The 17,654-nt window shown below is 36.7% G+C and overlaps 2 protein-coding genes across 3 annotated transcripts; one reads left to right on the top strand and one right to left on the bottom strand.

Moving 5' to 3' along the window:
• The first annotated feature begins 297 nt into the window (after window positions 1–297).
• On the top strand, window positions 298–7,832 carry LOC113693466 (protein NLP6-like). Of its 2 annotated transcripts, none has more exons than XM_027212012.2 (5): window positions 298–1,439; window positions 2,565–2,615; window positions 2,733–3,483; window positions 3,601–7,451; window positions 7,545–7,832. In XM_027212012.2, the coding sequence occupies exons 1-4, from the start codon at window positions 771–773 to the stop codon at window positions 5,811–5,813; spliced, it is 3,684 nt and encodes a 1,227-aa protein (XP_027067813.2). In that variant the 5' UTR covers window positions 298–770; the 3' UTR covers window positions 5,814–7,451; window positions 7,545–7,832. The 2 variants fall into 2 exon arrangements, with proteins under 2 accessions (XP_027067813.2, XP_027067848.2); XM_027212047.2 differs by having other exon boundaries at window positions 536–1,439; window positions 2,733–3,471.
• Window positions 7,833–8,665: 833 nt separating this feature from the next.
• On the bottom strand, window positions 8,666–17,277 carry LOC113693387 (DNA (cytosine-5)-methyltransferase CMT3-like). The gene is made up of 21 exons (XM_072081304.1): window positions 16,782–17,277; window positions 15,342–15,376; window positions 15,124–15,223; window positions 13,896–14,003; window positions 13,694–13,813; window positions 13,514–13,613; window positions 13,215–13,414; window positions 13,071–13,136; window positions 12,704–12,973; window positions 12,541–12,599; window positions 12,386–12,452; window positions 11,965–12,294; window positions 11,802–11,870; window positions 11,635–11,721; window positions 11,447–11,534; window positions 10,867–10,985; window positions 10,605–10,709; window positions 10,468–10,511; window positions 10,303–10,372; window positions 10,107–10,210; window positions 8,666–9,204 (listed from the first exon to the last, which is right to left on the bottom strand). The coding sequence occupies exons 1-21, from the start codon at window positions 17,142–17,144 to the stop codon at window positions 9,045–9,047; spliced, it is 2,664 nt and encodes an 887-aa protein (XP_071937405.1). The 5' UTR covers window positions 17,145–17,277; the 3' UTR covers window positions 8,666–9,044.
• Between the last annotated feature and the right edge of the window lie 377 nt (window positions 17,278–17,654).

Below are 17,654 nucleotides of genomic sequence, written 5' to 3'. Positions count from 1 at the left end.
GTTCGACATTTGGTTACAATAGAAATCAGAGATAATAATGATAATTTTACAATTTTATTGACAAAAAATTAAAATAAAAAGGAAAAAGAATGAAAAAAATAATTTTAAAGGCATTCTAAATATAAATATATCAAACAAGAGAATTTTATTAAAATATTTAAAAATAATATTATTATTTTAAATAATAAAGGAGGAATGTGTAATTTTTTAAATTTCACATAAGCTTTTCTGAAATTATCCCTAATAAGAAATTCTGAAGGCTCTCAAAAGAGGCCGAGCGTTTGATTCTTCTCGTACTGAATTGAATCGCGTGAAAATTCTTTTAAGCAAAATTTTGGGGATGGAGGCGTATACTTTATCCAGCGCAGGACGTGTCAGATTTTCTTTCGAAAAGTTGTGGAACTGTGACCTATTTCAGACTTTTTCCACTTCCAGTATTCCACAGCTCGCAGTGACTAGAGTTTGGTGATATGGATTTGTCGTTTGCACCTTGGGAAAATGTAGGCCACAAACCAGTCATTGTCATAGACTCGTGGGGTCATTGTCTGCTTTTGTCTTTCTGAACTTTGACCTCCTGAACCATTCTGAAATCTGAACTCTTTGCATTCGACGATGCATATACACAGAAGGCAGAAGCTACAAGATGGATGAGCTCTTGAACCTCTTTTGGAATCCTTCTTCTATGGATTATTGCATAGCCAACAACCCTTATTCGAGTCTTTGAATTGGCTAAAAGAGGGGCTTTGAAGAACAATTCTTGAAGCTAGGAAATGCAATCCCAGATAGTATCAAAGATGGAAAAAAACCAGTCTTTACTCATCCATGTTGATGATCTTAGAGGAAGATATTCAGTTTCTGAGTTCATCAGTCTCATGCCAAGTCAACTTTCTGTATCAGACCAGAAGTCCATCTCCCATCTTATGATCTTCTGTAGCCAAGATGAATCTATTCAATTCAACAACAACAAAGGGATTGCGGCAATCAAAGAAAAGATCAAATCTGCACTTGAGGGTTTGGGTGTTTTTCTCTTCCCCACTTTAGTGCAACTGTGGATGCCCAAAACAATAGGCACCCAACAGCTTCTTGTGACTTCAGATCTTCCTTTTGGTATTAGTCTGCTCACCGAAGGACTCTGTTTGTATAGGAAGCGTTGTTTGGAACACAGATATGATCTTGATTGTCAAGAAGAGCTTGGCCCTGTTGGACGGGTTTTTAGAAATGGGGTTTCAGAATTTAGTCCATATGTGTCTTGTTACTCATCTAAAGAGTTTAAACTGAGGGATGCTGCTGTTAGATGTGGTGTAAATGGATACCTGGCTTTGCCAGTTTTTGAGTCAGTTAGGGATCAATGTGTCGGTGTGCTTGAGCTGATTACTTCGTGGGATGGGAATTATTACTTTACTGATGCAATTGGAAAAGTTATTGATGATGCTTTCAAGGTTCGATTTCTAACTCAACCCATTATTCACCAAGGATAAAGTACTAGCATGTTTAATTCGCCTCTCCATATGGAAATTGTGCTTCTATTGTAAATTTTGCCCAAAAAACCTGCTAATTTTTCTTGTTGTAAATGCTTTGGTCTTGGATGCAAGGGGAACAAGCTTCTCTTTTGAGCTTTTTCTGTTTTGTAACTCCTTGTTCTTTAGAAATTGGAAGTGACGCGAAGATCATTTCTTCTTTTGTTCTCTGCCAGCAAATGATATGTTTATTCAAAAGAATCAGCTAATTGAGCTTTTACAAAGGTTGGCATCAAATTCCATTACTTTCATGCCCTAAAAAATTGTCTTAGCAAGATTCTCATATCGCTGGATGAAATCAGGAAGCCAAAAAGATTGCAAAAGTTCTGTCAGTTGAAGTAATCTGTGCTTCTTGTGCTACAGAGTCATTTTCAGATACATTAGCTGTAGAACTTGGCTAACACATTTCCTGAAATGTCAGCTGTCTTCAAATAATTGGAGTTTTTCTGAGCTGAAGCTATCTATTTTATGCATAATTGACATCTCTGGCTTGAAGTGGAGGATATTTGAAGTGGCATAGCTTCTGCTGAACTCTATGATAGTGAAAGTTATTATGAATTCTTGCTTTCGCACTAGAACAATTACTCATTCATGTCTAAGCTATGATCTATGATGTGGAAACCTTTTCAACGTTTGGTCCCATGAAGTCTGAGCTGTAACTCATGGCGTTGGAAAAATTTTCATGTGAAGGACAAGAACTTTCTATTTGACTTGTTTATGTTTCAATTACCATGCTGTATAGCTGGCATGATGATCCTGTGAAGATCCCCCTTTAGTGAAGATCCCCCTTAAATAGCAAAGGGGTTTCAGCTTCACATCCATCAGATAGGATTCTGTGTTAGTACTGATGTAAGCGATGTTCGTATAATTTCAGGACTTCTTTTGTTCTTGTTGGGTTCTTGTATAGTCGAATCCGGTCATAAAGCTGTCATGTTTACCTGCATTGCATGCTACAAGTCTTAATAGAAAATTTCATTCCAATTTCTGAAATCATTTCACTATGATGATCTCAAAAATGTATAGTGATAGTTATATTCTTTCCTGCAGGCCGTAGGACTGAGGATTTGTGATGCACATTTGTCACTTCACAAGGATAGAGTAAGTGGTGACTGTATCTAGCCACATTTTTTTCACATGTATCAGTTAAGTTATTTTATTGCTGACTCGCTTTTCGTACTGTATGATTCCTTTTCTTACTGATAATGTCCAAAGCAGATTTCTCAGCATGAATTTGACCTCAGTCAAATTGAGAACGGTTTGAATGCATTCTGTCATGCACACTGTATACGTTTTGCTCAGACCTGGTTCACAAGCACTGGAGAGAACCATAATGAAAGTGTCATGTGCACAAGTGAAAGGGGATCAGTTATGTCAGTCAAGAAGGTTTCCTCCTTCCAAAAGGATTGCATTCAGTTTGGCTTAAAGAAAGGACAGAGTGTTGTATGGAGTGCATTTACATCTGGTGCTTCATGCTTCTGCAAAGATGTGAAGCAGTTAAGTATTGATGAGTACCCCCTAGTACTTAGTGCACGCAAAGTTAACTTAACTGGCTCTTTTGCTGTCTGTCTGCAAAGTAGATCCACAGGAAATGAAGTTTATGTGCTAGAGTTTTTTCTGTGCCCGTACCAACCTTCTTATGGGAAACCACAGACCCTCTTGAAAGCTTTTTTAGCTGCAGTACAGCAGAACTTTCAGAGTTTCAAGGTTGCATCTGTACAAGAATCAGGGGCGGATACACCTTTGAACATAATTAAACTTGATAGACTGGATGAATCTTTGGAAATGTGTGCAACAACCGGATCTCAACCTTTGCTTAGATTCTCACATAACAACTGTGAGAATGTACGAACACAGGACAATCTTCCTGTTCTTCAAAATAATGAAGACATGGTAAAGGCACCAGGAGTGAAGGTTCCCAGAAACCAGTCAAGAAGGCAACTTGAAGATGCTGAGTGTATGTCTGATAGTGAGTTTGCTATCTTGAATTTGAACCTAGCTTTCAGTATGACTGCATTGTTCATTTGCTTATATGGCTGACAAGATCACCTGGTATTAATCTTGATTCAAATTCTCATTTTTACAGTTGTCATACATGAAGAAAAGCAGTTATGCAGAGAGCGTAGCATAGATAGACAGACCAACAAGAGAAAAGCTGATCATTCCCTTTCTCACGAAGATGCAAGAGGATCTGAAAACCACAATAAGAGAACACGTAATAGAGACCAAGCACGTTCTGATTTACCTCCTGACGAAGGCACTACTTCTGTTTCTCACCCTGCAGCACCAGCACCAGAAAATGAAGGCACAATTATGATAAAGGCAGCATTTAAGGAAGGCATGATTAAGTTTCCACTCTCTCTCTCATCAGGGATGATGGATTTTGAGAAAGAAGTGACAAAGAGGTTAAATTTGACAACTGGAAGTTTTGAGATCAAGTATCAAAATGAAGATAATAACTACATTTTAGTATCCAATGATGTGGACTTGCAGAAGTTGATGTTTGATATGATGTCAAAAAGGAAGAATACAGTCAAAGTTCTTCTTGAGCCTACTGAGAATCAACACCTTGAAATTTCCAGGGGTTCTGTTGGTAGCCCTATGCTGCAGATAAATCCAGTGCAGAACGAGAGTATAAAGGCACCACCAGCACCAGAAAATGAAGGCACAATTATGATAAAGGCATCATTTAAGGAAGACATGATTAAGTTTCCACTCTCTCTCTCATCAGGGATAATGGATTTTGAGAAAGAAGTGACAAAGAGGTTAAATTTGACAACTGGAAGTTTTGAGATCAAGTATCAAAATGAAGATAATAACTACATTTTAGTATCCAATGATGTGGACTTGCAGAAGTTGATGTTTGATATGATGTCACAAAGGAAGAATACAATCAAAGTTCTTCTTGAGCCTACTCAGAATCAACACCTTGGAAGTTCCAGGGATTCTGTTGGGAGCCCTATGCTGCAGATAAATCCAGTGCAGAATGAGAGTATAAAGGCACCACCGGCACCAGAAAATGAAGGGACAATTATGATAAAGGCAGCATTTAAGGAAGACATGATTAAGTTTCCACTCTCTCTCTCATCAGGGATAATGGATTTTGAGAAAGAAGTGACAAAGAGGTTAAATTTGACAACTGGAAGTTTTGAGATCAAGTATCAAAAGGAAGATAATAACTGCATTTTAGTATCCAATGATGTGGACTTGCAGAAGTTGATGTTTGATATGATGTCACAAAGGAAGAATACAATCAAAGTTCTTCTTGAGCCTACTCAGAATCAACACCTTGAAAGTTCCAGGGGTTCTGTTGGTAGCCCTATGCTGCAGATAAATCCAGTGCACAATGAGAGTATAAAGGCACCACCAGCACCAGAAAATGAAGGCACAATTATGATAAAGGCATCATTTAAGGAAGACATGATTAAGTTTCCACTCTCTCTCTCTTCAGGGATAATGGATTTTGAGAAAGAAGTGACAAAGAGGTTAAATTTGACAACTGGAAGTTTTGAGATCAAGTATCAAAAGGAAGATAATAACTACATTTTAGTATCCAATGATGTGGACTTGCAGAAGTTGATGTTTGATATGGTGTCACAAAGGAAGAATACAATCAAAGTTCTTCTTGAGCCTACTCAGAATCAACACCTTGAAAGTTCCAGGGATTCTGTTGGGAGCCCTATGCTGCAGATAAATCCAGTGCAGAATGAGAGGATCATGACCATAAAGGCAACATATAAAGAGGAGACTGTAGAGCTTCAGGTTTCCCTTTCTTCAAAATTGATGGAACTGAAAAACGAAGTCATGAAGCAGTTCAAGTTAAGCGGTGACAGCTTTGACATCAAGTGTCTAGCTGAACCCAATGAATGGATTCCATTGACCAGCGACAATGATTTGCATAATTGTGTGACTATCATGAAACCACAGGAAAACCCAACAATCAGACTTGCTGTTGAGCCATGCACCAATCAGATTCCTGAGGAAGTTGCTACTTCTGCTTCACCTCCTATGCCACAAGCTATGACAATGCAAAATGAAAGCCTCATGACAATAAAGGCAACATACAAAGAAGTCATGATAAAGTTTCAGCTCTCTCTTTCATCAGGACTGATGCAACTCAGAGATGCGATAAAGAAACGGCTCAACCTGAGTGGTGAAAGTTATGAGATCAAGTATCAAGATGTCAATAACAATTGGATTTGTCTATCCAGAGATGCAGATTTGCAGAGTCATTTAAGAGCTATGAGATCATCAGACAGGTCAACTGTCAGACTTCATATTGAGCCCTTGAAGACATAGCCTCAAAAGGTTCACTATGCTTACTGTTTCAGTTTGAACTTCTTTTTGTGGAACATATATACAGGAGCCACAAACAATTTCTTAATCTTCAATATCTAGCTTGTGTGAGAGGGATCAACCTACACATAAATTTTATTATACAATTAACTACCAACCTGTTGGGGGAAAAAAGCTACCTAAATTCTACGGGATCTTTTGTTCCAACTAGTCAACAAGTAACATAGGATAATGGCAGTATTGAAACCATGCCCAGATTAGCACCAGAAAGTATGGTTCTTGAATTGAATTTTTCAACACAGTCTCTCTTGCAAATTCTCATATAAATTTCAAAAATTCAAATTTCAAAAGATCATCTTTGAGAGCTGCATTTTATGGGGGAAAATAATTCAACTATGTGGATATCCAAATGAACTTATTACAATTCAAATTAGATAGATGCCTGAATTTATGGTAGGAGAGTTGAATGGATGCAATTTCAAATGCAAAACCATGCTACCACTGAAAATCACACAACAAATGTTGGGCATTCATTGGATGCTCTACTAGAGGTGTCTAGATATTACAATGGGTAAGGTTTAGGTTAGATCCTTTTGATTTAGATCCAGATTTATTAAATTTAGTTAGACCTAAATTCAGACCCAAAGCCTTATGGGCCTGAAAAAACAAATTCAAATCCAAATCCTTCTAGATTTGAGTATCCAATGGGTACCCGATATATTTTTCTAATACACTAAAGTAAAAATATATTAAAAATATGCAGATTTCAAAAAATATAAACATCATCCAATTTTTATTTTAAATAATAAAATTAATATTCAAGAAGTTGAATGCAATATTATAAACTCAAAAAGTGACTATTATCGACAGTTTCGACTTATTTTTAAAACTTCAACTGTATCTACGTCCAATCTTTCATTTATTTGCATTTACTTTTTCTTCTTTTTTCTGAAAAAGTTTGTACTAATTACAAAAATAACTAGGATTAACTTGAAAAAAGAAAACATTCATTAAATCTTACTGTATTCGATCCAATGACCATAGAATATTAGAATATTTTATAAATTTACTAATATATATAATTTAACTATATATACATGGGTTTGGTAAAGCCTGTTATGGGTTTGGATTTGGATATAAATCATAAAAAATCAAATTCTATCCAAATACATAACTCTTTTATAGGGTTTAGGTCTAAGTAGGGTTTTGATAAATTAAATCCAAACCCTACCCAAATACATTGGATTTGAATTAAATTTGGATAAAAACCAATCCATTAACATGCCTGGGTGTCTATAGTGGGAGGGTTAGAAGAAAAGGGTTATTTTTTGTAAGTCAGGACTCAGGACAAATGATTATATATTAGGTTCTTCTTCTTCTTTTTTTCTTTCCCTTTTCTGTATACTGGATCCCCTCAACCTAGCTAGACAAAAGCCCACGCTTATACATAATACTAGAAAGGACGCCCAACGCCTACCAGTTAAACCCACCACTTAGCTAGAACTGAAGAAAAGAATGAAGAAAGCAGCAGCAGCAGAGGCTTCGAGCAAGAGCAACAATGGCGGAACTGAAACGAAAGGACAGAAAAAACCCCAATTTAGACCTGCTCTCGATGACACTAAGCCAATTCTCAAAGACCCAGTAAGTCAATTTTGATTCTTTTCTTTTTCCTTCTTATTTTGAACCGTTCAAACTGATTTCAGGTTTTCTTTTTTTACCCCGGTTTCTTTGCAGATATTGAGATCGGACCCTATTGAGACTGAGGAAGCTGTTCTTCGGTTGCCCCCTTTTCCAATCGACAAATTGAAAAAATCCCAAAAATTTGCTTCCTAAAACTAATTCAGATGTATTTGTAGTTGATGCAACAGTTGGTGATTTGAATAGCAAATCCTGTTGTTGAACTTCTTGCTGCTAAATGAGGTACTTCACATATTTTCTTTAGTACTATCATGTGGATCTGAATTCACATCAGTATATTGTAGTAATCCAAACAAAAAGGGCAAGTGTTTCACAGTTTTAGTATTTGGTGATCTCATATTGTAGCTGACCCTTTCTGTTTTTCATTTGCTTATTTCTGGGTAGAATTTTTGTGTTTCTTCAAAGTTTTGTAGGAGGGAAAGGAATAACGGTGGGTTGGTAACCATGATCAATCTTCAAAAGATCATCACGAGTGTCTTTCAAATACCAGATTGCAATTTCAAAGTCACTAAATTCACTTGAACTCCACTACGACCTTGTTCTCGGTTGCTTTATATAAAATTTGATTATAGAAATTGTTATAAAGAATAATTAGAATCAGCAAAGGTTATTCTTTGAGTAATCTGTTACAATCTGCGTTTGGATTGGTCACTAAATTTTCATATATAATGTTACAATAATATACAAACAAAAACAATCATAAAAATCTCAAAAATATCCTCAAAAATAATCTCGTATATCGTAAAATATTTTAAAAACAGATAATTCAAACGAATGATCATTAAAAAATATGTAATCAATGTACAAAAGTAATAAAAAAATATCACAAAAGTTGATTATTCAAAATCAAAATCTGTAATCAATTAAAATGGTCAATCTAAGAAAACCCTACAAATCTTAGAAACATGTCTTATTGACACTTCACCCTTCGATCAAATAATAGTGAGTAGCTTGGTAAGACTTGAGTTTTTTTTTTTTTTTTTGATAATACATTAATCAATATTATTAATCATCTCACTAGAAATCGTCCAGCACGATTTACTTGACAAAATAATTTGCACTAATGACATAAAATACATTAAACATGTCACAAGTATATTTAAATTGAAAAATCATAAAATTTAATAAAGATACAAAATATAAAAGATCCATCAAAATAATTTAAACAAATTTGCTTCCATTCTCGAATACAACCACATCCATCAAAATAAGATTATATGAAGAAAGGCAAGTCAGAATGACTGTCTTCGCACTTGTCAATGATCAAATTATAGAAACTAGAACATTGCTTCGCACGATAATGCTTCTCTTTCAACACGTTCAGCTCGTACATCACAACGTGTGAGGATCAGTTGATCAGCAAGAGTTCAGCAGTACTACTTTCAGCACATGCTGTTTCATGGAGTAAATAATAGTAACATGGTACTCAAATGATACAAATTATGAACAATTCCGACAAATAACCAATAAATGTGACCAATAAATGGCATGTAATTTTGTGTTGGATGGGTTACAAAAACACAAATTTGGCTTCCTTCATGAAGACACTTCTGCAGGAAGCTCGACATTATTTGGAAAGCTCTTTGGTAATTGCAGTACTGGTTCGTCGCCTGACAAACCCTTCAAAGCCAAAGCTAAAGAAAATCCTAAAGCGCGAGCAACTGGCACAGCAACTGCGTTGCCAACTTGAATGTACCTGGAGTATCATAAAACATCGAGTGTTAATAATTGCAAACAGATATCCATTCCGTGTTCACATAGGAGGTATTATAATATTGTTGATTACCAAATAAGCCAATCAAATTTCAGGATAATGAACATGGCTTTCTTCAACATATAGCAAATCAGCAAATTTCACGATGCAGTCAAGCAAATCAAATTTCACGATGCAGTCAAGCAAATCAGCAACTAATTGCCTATATAAATAACATCTCAACATGTAGCAACACAGGCCTATTGACAATGACCAAACTCATGAAGAAACAGAAGCTGACAGACAACTAAAACCAGCTGCTTTCTGAAACAGTTCCAGAAGAGTAACTTGTGCTCTGCACACTAAGTAGACGCCATTTGGAATTTGGCTCACAGATTATCTGAAAGTGCAGAAGGTCCAAGATTTTGCGAAACTAGGTGAATAATACTGAAAAGCCTCTGTATAGTTGAGTTGATATTTTACTTTCATAATGAAATCTAGATGCAATACATTGAACACTTCCATCTCAAAATTAAGCTACTTTTAAGAGTTCTACAACCTCTTCACCATTTTATCACACAACCTATGCATTGCCATATTCGTCAGCAACATGTCCTATATCCTCGCTGTCATTATGAGAACAGGTGAAAGGGAAAGACTTTTTGGGATCTAATTTTCTTTCACTCTGACAGTGACAAACCCGCTGCTACTGCAATTTTTTTTCCTCGTTTCAACATATGTCTGCAAATTCTAACTGATGGAAAAAGACTAAGTATGAGGCCAAGAGGCAGTTTGTTTTATTCAAGGGTGTAACAAGAATTGAGAGAACCTATGAGGATCATATTAGCGCGTACTCTATAGAATGCCTAAATATGTCAGAAACATAATTGTTCCTCAGCTTTTACCTCTCTTTAATGGGGCCAAAAAGTTTGTAATAATCAGGAAATCCTTGGAGTCTAGCATTCTCTCGGATTGTAAGGACTCTGTCTTGCTTTGGATGCAATATGGTCTGACAAAGTCCAAAGAAGGTTCATCATTCAGTGAAGTATAAAACAGCAAACCAGAATATTCAATTAAATTAGAAAGTGACAACAACAGTACCTGATTGTGAGGTTCTGCTCGTGTGACAACTGTAGGTACTGTCTCATCCCACCACAATCGTCCAAAAGGCCTAAATGGCATGCAACAATAGTTGTGTGAAAAGCCAAAAAACAAAAATTTATCACAGAAGCAATTTGAGAGACATAGGAGAGAAATGAAGATTACTTGCATGAAGATCCACCAACAAAAGTCATAGCATAATCAGGTACCTGCACAAGCAACTCACTAGGGTAAGGATTATCAATGAAGAAATAAACAAATACATGCTGATCTGCATGATATAGATATTCAAGAAGTCGTACCAAAGGTTTCCCTGAGGGCAGATAGACACGCTCTATATCTGGATCCCATTCCACCTTGTTATCAGCACGGACTCTTACACCTGGCAAATCTCTAAAGTTTGCACCCTAGCAACCATGGTACAAATAGTTCAGAAGCAGGTAGTATTCAATTGACAATTTACATAACAAGAAGCTCCTGAAAAGCATAAATACATGAGAGAAGGTCCTTTGACCAGGAAAAACAAAACATAAAAAAGAAAAAGACTAACGAACTAAAATATACCTTCTTCTTGGGAATCTGACACACCCGACTATAATCATCCCTATTTAGTTGGAGCGGCCTATGGTCATACAGCAAATGTGGAGCTACTTCTAATCCAAAGCCTAGACTACCTGGCATTTCTGCATCAGAAAGAAAAAACACTGTGAAAGACGACATTCAATAACTTTTCAAACTCAAACTACGCAGAGAACCTGTATCAGAACGTAATCCATATTGTGCTAAATTAAGACAAGGTAAAAGCCATAGAAAAAGGAAACCTATAAAACAAAGTACTTTTAGTTTCATGGATTTAAGTATTACATTCCAGATTTAAGAATGTAAATAGTTCGATGCTTAGTTGGTAAACTAACTTTTTTCACAACATAAACAATGAATGACAAATATAGCTGGAAACTTTTAAGCACCAGCAAACGTGTATTGTTTGCTCTGGATCAAAAATGTTAGATGACTTTTTTAGCATCCATTGGAATCACGTTACCATGCTCACCAAGACAAAGCAAGAATTCCAGGTTTAAAATAAGGCATTGAAAATTATAAATCCAGAAGTACTGAAAGGAGAAATAAAGAAATATGAACTTACCATCTTTCCTCAATCTGATGAAGTTTTGAAATTCAGTCTTGGACGCACCACCATATGGCATTTCATCTCGTGGCTCGTCATTTTCAACCTAAATGTTAAGTTTGCAAGATAAAGAGAGAGTTTTAAGCATATAAGGAACATTAGAGGCATACATTAATTCAAAAAAGCTTAGTATTGGCAATATATACCGGTGGAAGATCAGAAATAGCATCTTCAAGAAAAAGCTCCTTCTCCAATTCAACTTTTGAACCTTCTTCATAAGCTACAGTATTGGACTACATTGACACAGAAGATTTAGGCTAATAAAGAAGCAAAAATCAAATTGTATAATATTTTTCTACCATCCATAGCCTACCTCAAATTCCTTGGGAACAACCCCTCTCACAACGACATCATGGGTAGGCAATGGGTACTGAGGCAACTTCTGCATTAATAGAAGAGTAGGTACTGCTAATGAGAGAGGAAAGACACCTTGAAACCTGAATAAATAAATAAGAAAAAGAAAAACTGAGTATCACCTCTTTAGGAACAGCACCCCACATAAAGACACGCATTCTAAACTGTGGGAGACCATAAGCACCAGCAGCCATCATTCCAAGTCGTGCTTGATAGTTCATAGCAAGAAGCCGAGCAAAAGCATACCTCCCAAGATACCCTTTGGAAAACTTAATCAAATCAACAACATTTTCCATCAACACAAATCTAGGCTTTAGAAAAGCCACAATATCCATGAAGACGGCAAGCTGCTTATTTTTTTCATCTTGTAATGGTTGGTCTGTATTCCGAAATCGGTTAAACCCACTTATTCCTTGGCAAGGAGGGCCCCCACATATAACATCGACATTTCCCTGCAAGACATCAAGAAACCAACAAATTAGATAACATAATCTGCAGTAGTCCAGTATACTTCACATCTCTTTGGAAGATGTTTGAACTTACAGGCAAAGGCAAAATCTTTCTTTTGTAACCTTTAGTGACGAATTCCTTCACCTTCTCTTGACAATCACTAAGAAACACGTATAGAAGGTCAGTGATTGTTTCAAGGAAACAAATAACATCAAGAAATCACTAAGCAAACCAGACTTAATGCCTACCTTAAACCGTCTATAGGCTCCCATGTATCATCATCTGGTCCATAACCTTTCCAGCGAATCTAAATTGCATTTTAGAGACATTACTACAAGCCAAAGCTAATTGAAAATGTTTAAAAAGGCAAGATAGAGATATAAAGGTACACTGATAATCCAACAAGTATACCTTACAGTAAAGACCAACAGCACCACTCTCTTTTGGATCCCCATAGCACATAGCCAATACCTCTTTGACATCAAAAACTTCAGAACTATTACCATCACTATCATCAACATCGTCATCTTCATCATCTCCACCAACTTCATCTACTTGCTCATTTGACGAGCTAACATACGGATGTGGTAGAACATTGCTTTCTACTAATGCATAGGAGACACAAAGCCTCTCCCACTCCTTAATCAAAAGCAAAAAGTTCTCGGCAGATTCATTTCGTACCTTAATCAAAAAGAAATTATCAAGAAGAAAAATGTATCCTGAACAAGGTTATAAATATAGAAATAATGGATACAAAACCATATGGAGCAATATACACCTCAGTCTCCGGATGGTTCCATTTTAGACTTTCACATGCATACTTGTTTACATCAACTGCCCATTTCTGCATTGAGAAGTTATTTTAATGGTAAAGAACGACATAACAACTAGAAAGAAGTTCAAGAAAACTTATTGTCCTTACGGTAACAAGTTTAACACCAGTGCTATAAGCTCCCAGGCAAAGTCCAGTGGACATTGCCCCACAGCCTGAATACAGGTCCAGTAGCCTCATCTCCAAGTGGTTTGCTTCTTGGGAGACCTCTACACCACTAGCCACTGCTCCAGTAGCATCAGCTTCACTCGATATTGTAGAGCCAGAGTCACTTCCAGCTCCATTATTCTCTGGACAATATAAATATCATCCAAAACTTTACACTATAAAGTTTGTGAAAAAAGAAAGAGTAATTTGTTGCTGACAATATATAAAGGAAAAAAAGTTACCAGGCGGCAAGCTGATAAACGTGCAGTGAGGCTCTAAGAACATCATGTCATAATAATAGTCACAATTTGATTTTGCAGCATCCTTGCATTCCAAATCCATCTGAAATAGCAGCCGGTCCTGTTAAAAAGGTTTACAGAAGCTCAAAGTTGAAAAGACGTTTCTTAGGTAAGTCAGCATACATTTGGCGGCAGCCGGGCGATCCTAAGTCTCTTAACCAGACAGTCCAAAGGATTGTCATTCTTGACTTCAGAAAAGAATACTCGCTTTTCGTCTATAAATTCATGACATTCTGTAATGATCTGACCACAGGAAGTGGCAGTATAATTCAGAAAATGGAAATTGAAAATACAGATATTTAAAGGAATGATTGTCAAGCCTTACAGTATCCTCGGCCCTGTAAAACCACTGAGCAGTGAAATACGGCATGCCATCAGTTCCCTCAAACATCTCCACTATTTTGCAGATGTAATTTCTTTTGCCTACTTCAGCCTTGTGACAGCATGTTAATTAGGCAAGAATTAAACAACTTTCTGAACCAGATTTGGATACATGTGATTCAAAATACCGGCAAAACCAAGACAATGAAATCCAGGCTAACAAAGTTGTCAAAGAAGGCAACTCTCAACAATATAAGATTTATTTTCTCTTTAAAATTTCCTCCTATTTTGGTATTAGCCTGTTATACTCCATAAATGGCACATTTCAAAAGATTATAACCAAAAAATGACACTCCAAGCTGTTTAAATCCTGAAAAGGTATTTTTGTCTCAATTTCGAAAGCAAAAGTACAGTGGAAAAAATCTCTAGAGTTGTTTCTCACGAATAGCTTTCTGATGGTTAAAATAATTTAAATTCACAGATAAAAACAAAAACCTCTAAAAGCAGCTTTCAGCAAAGGGAAAATTGAACCCAAAAAAAGAAAGAAAGAAAAAACTAGAATCAACTTATAAGAAAAAAATATCTAGGCCTTGATTATACAATCTTCAATGCAAAAACGCTAAGCCACAAGGATCACCTGCAATACATAACAAGATTAACAAGACACCCAAAAAAAGTTACGATATTTATGGGTAGGAAATTCACATTAAATTTTCTGGAAAGATAATGAACCCCGTAGAATTCAGACAGTTAAAAGAAATAGAAACGATGCCACATCCACAAAATCTCATAAGTTTTGGAACACTACATGGTCTATGATATCTGAGACCATTTAAAAAAGCTGGACATCTAAGTCCAAGTAAACAAACTTAAAACCCTCCTTTTACTTCTCCAAAATCATTACTCAGTCTTAACAATCATAAGTTAAAAAGATCACATAGCATTCGAGTTTCAAGATATGACAACAACTACATATTTATACTGAGAACAGATTATTTCCTTGTTACATAACAGCACTGGAAAAAGCAAATGCAGGAGCAAGAGATGAATCTTACATTAAGCTCATTGCACACCCATGACAGATGCTAAAAACCTTGACAGAAAACACGATATGTGCAGGTCACCTCTAGACTAGATAGGTTTTGATTTGGTATGACTAGACCTAGCCCACTCAAAATGTCATACTAGCAAAATCTTCCATTTACTAGAAAAAGGAAGCAAAGTTCCTGTACCTGTACATAAGCATCATCTTCCAAGTTAAAAATCTGCCCATCAACTTCTGCTTGAGTGAAGTGTCTTTTAGCATCGATAAATTCTTCAGAGTCATCCTCACTTTCCAAGTGAATAGAAAAAAAATGCAAGCAATTAAAGAACAACAATTTATATGCAAAGAGTTCTAATAAGTAGAACTAGAATGAGAAAATTAAATAATCAAGAACCATATACTCACCCTTTTGAGTCTTTTAAAACTGCATTTTGTTTCCTCTGTATAACCAAAACAATTAGCTCATTAACTCAGCCAAAAATTCAAATTAAATTTGTGCACATCAACATTCAGCATGATGATTATAGCTGATAACATGAACAAGTTTTGTTTGAATGACAAAAAACCAAACCATTTTTAGTTCATAATTGGGGTATCTCCTACACTTAGATCCAACCAAAAGTATTTCATACTAAGGCTCTTTTAAGAACAACAATTACCTTTATTTAACTATTAGTTCATAAAGATTCACTAAAAGAAAGGATACTAATTATCAGAAAGATAAAACAATGACAACATACAGCCTCCTATTTGCTAAAGGGAGCTAATGGAAAAATTGTTTGCGCAGAATCCACTTGAAAAGTATTTTTTGCTCGTCTAAAAGTTCCCATTGAGTTCGTGCAGGTTGTGGACAAAATTAATCTTAGCCAAGATGAGTAATCCCCCATTAAGTCTATAAAACCCATACTCGCAGAAGGATACACTAATTATCAAACTTCGAATAAACCAGATAAAGATTTTATAGTGACAAGTAACTAAAACCAAAGCATTATCCGAAAGCCAAAGTTTTCCACCCAAAACGAGATAGACTCAGAATGGAAAACATATAGATTCACCGAAAGATAAAAGAACGAGTTTAAAGCAAAAGAACGAGTTTAAAGCGTAAGACCAATGGACAAACTTGGCATGATCCAAAAGACAAAACTTTTGACACTAGCAAACAACTGAAGGAAATACAATCCCAATGTCCATAGAACGGTCGTATGTTAACCTCAACAGTGAGATTCTAAGAATAAAACAGAGACTTGCGAAGAAGCCCAAGGAACTGCTAACATTAGTTTTCAGGGCGTCCATGTTGAAAGACACTTGAGCTTATTCAGGATAATCTGGCCAGCTATCAATACCCTTTTAATACTCCAAACTAGCTCCCATATCTGACATACTACAACGACAATATTTCCAGCATCTTTTTCCTCAATTTATCTGCTATAATCTCGGTTACATGTGCTTGCGCTCCTACTGATTTGTATCATATTAAAAAGACCAAAAAGTTGACATCGTCTCAAATGTTTCTTTGGAAAAAACAAAAGTCCTTGTTCTTTATTACTTACAAAAACAGCCAAAAACCAGCTTTGTATCAGGAAAGACATGAAACTTTATTCACATTCAACGTACTTGCAAATATAATCACAATAAAGAATGTCCAGAACCCTTTAAAAAAAAGCCCTAATTTTTTCAGAATACGCAAAAAATGGAGAATAAAATCTTACTCTCAGAAAAAAAAACGAAAAGTGAAGAATCGTAAAAGATACCCTTTTCAGATTAAGTTCATCTACTCTTCACAGGTAAACACATGTACAAATCCATAGCTGTCGATTATATACAATAAACCAAAACATTTCCGACCTTTTGCTTGACTGCATATCGATGAGGCCACCGACAACGAGCCTCCTTGTCAGCAACAGGCTCACCAAGAAACCGAAAATCACCTTCCTCCTCATTTTCCGCAAGAACGCGCCTTTTTGTCTTCCTCTCAGCCGGCGACATAGGCGAGCTCTCTCCCTCGACCTCACCTCCATCCTCCCGTTCATTGTCATCCGACACAACCACCACGTCCGGCTCCTCCATGAAATCACTATCCACATTTGCCGGAACCGACTCAACTTTCATCCTTTGTCGCTTCGACTTCTTCTCTACCGAAGAAGAAGAAGAAGCCCTAGATTTCTCCCTCGAAGCTGCCGGCGTCGATGAACCCTTCCTCTTCCCCATTTCGGAGGTGAAAGAATTAGTTCAAGAACGATGGAAGAGATTTGTGGAAAATGGGGAAAGAGTAGAAAGGGTTTTTTGAGGGGGTAAGGGAAGAAGGTGAAGGAAATGGGGTATTGTTTTTGAAAAGGAGGGCTTCTTCTTCCCTGTCTTTTGCTGCGAGTTTTTTAATGTGAATTTGAAAATATTTCTAGGCGGGAAGGCGGAATTTCGGGGAGTGAATGAAGTGGATTTGAACGAGGGAAGTGAAGTCCGAGGAAAGTGAACGTTGAGGGGTTGGATAATCATTGGCGTTTGAATATGGGTATGGGTATTGGGTAATAACTAGGGATGGCAACTGGGCGGGGTTGGGGCGGGGGACCCCTCCCCCGTCCCCCGTCCCGTTGCCTATTAGTTCCCCCCGTCCCCCGCTCCGTTCCCCGCCTCCCGCTCCCCCCGCCCCGCCCCGCCCCAGCCCCGTCTTGTCCCGGAGCACTCGCGGGATTAATAAAATTTTATTATAATTAAATTTTA

This window comes from Coffea arabica, chromosome 1c (genome assembly GCF_036785885.1).
Source record: "Coffea arabica cultivar ET-39 chromosome 1c, Coffea Arabica ET-39 HiFi, whole genome shotgun sequence".
Lineage (NCBI taxonomy): Eukaryota > Viridiplantae > Streptophyta > Magnoliopsida > Gentianales > Rubiaceae > Coffea > Coffea arabica.
Note: the sequence above shows the minus strand (reverse complement) of the source record. Positions and strands in the feature narration are given on the sequence as shown.

Excerpts from the sequence above, each read along its gene's own strand:
- LOC113693387 (XM_072081304.1), bottom strand. The coding sequence starts at position 17,144 with ATGGGGAAGAGGAAGGGTTCATCGACGCCGGCAGCTTCGAGGGAGAAA. Across the intron at positions 13,415-13,513 it reads GTTTATCAGCTTGCCGCCTG|AGAATAATGGAGCTGGAAGT; the intron begins GTAACTTTTTTT and ends TATATTGTCCAG. Across the intron at positions 10,512-10,604 it reads TGCCCTCAGGGAAACCTTTG|GTACCTGATTATGCTATGAC; the intron begins GTACGACTTCTT and ends TTGCTTGTGCAG.
- LOC113693466 (XM_027212012.2), top strand. The coding sequence starts at position 771 with ATGCAATCCCAGATAGTATCAAAGATGGAAAAAAACCAGTCTTTACTC. Across the intron at positions 1,440-2,564 it reads TTATTGATGATGCTTTCAAG|GCCGTAGGACTGAGGATTTG; the intron begins GTTCGATTTCTA and ends TCTTTCCTGCAG. Across the intron at positions 3,484-3,600 it reads TGCTGAGTGTATGTCTGATA|TTGTCATACATGAAGAAAAG; the intron begins GTGAGTTTGCTA and ends TCATTTTTACAG.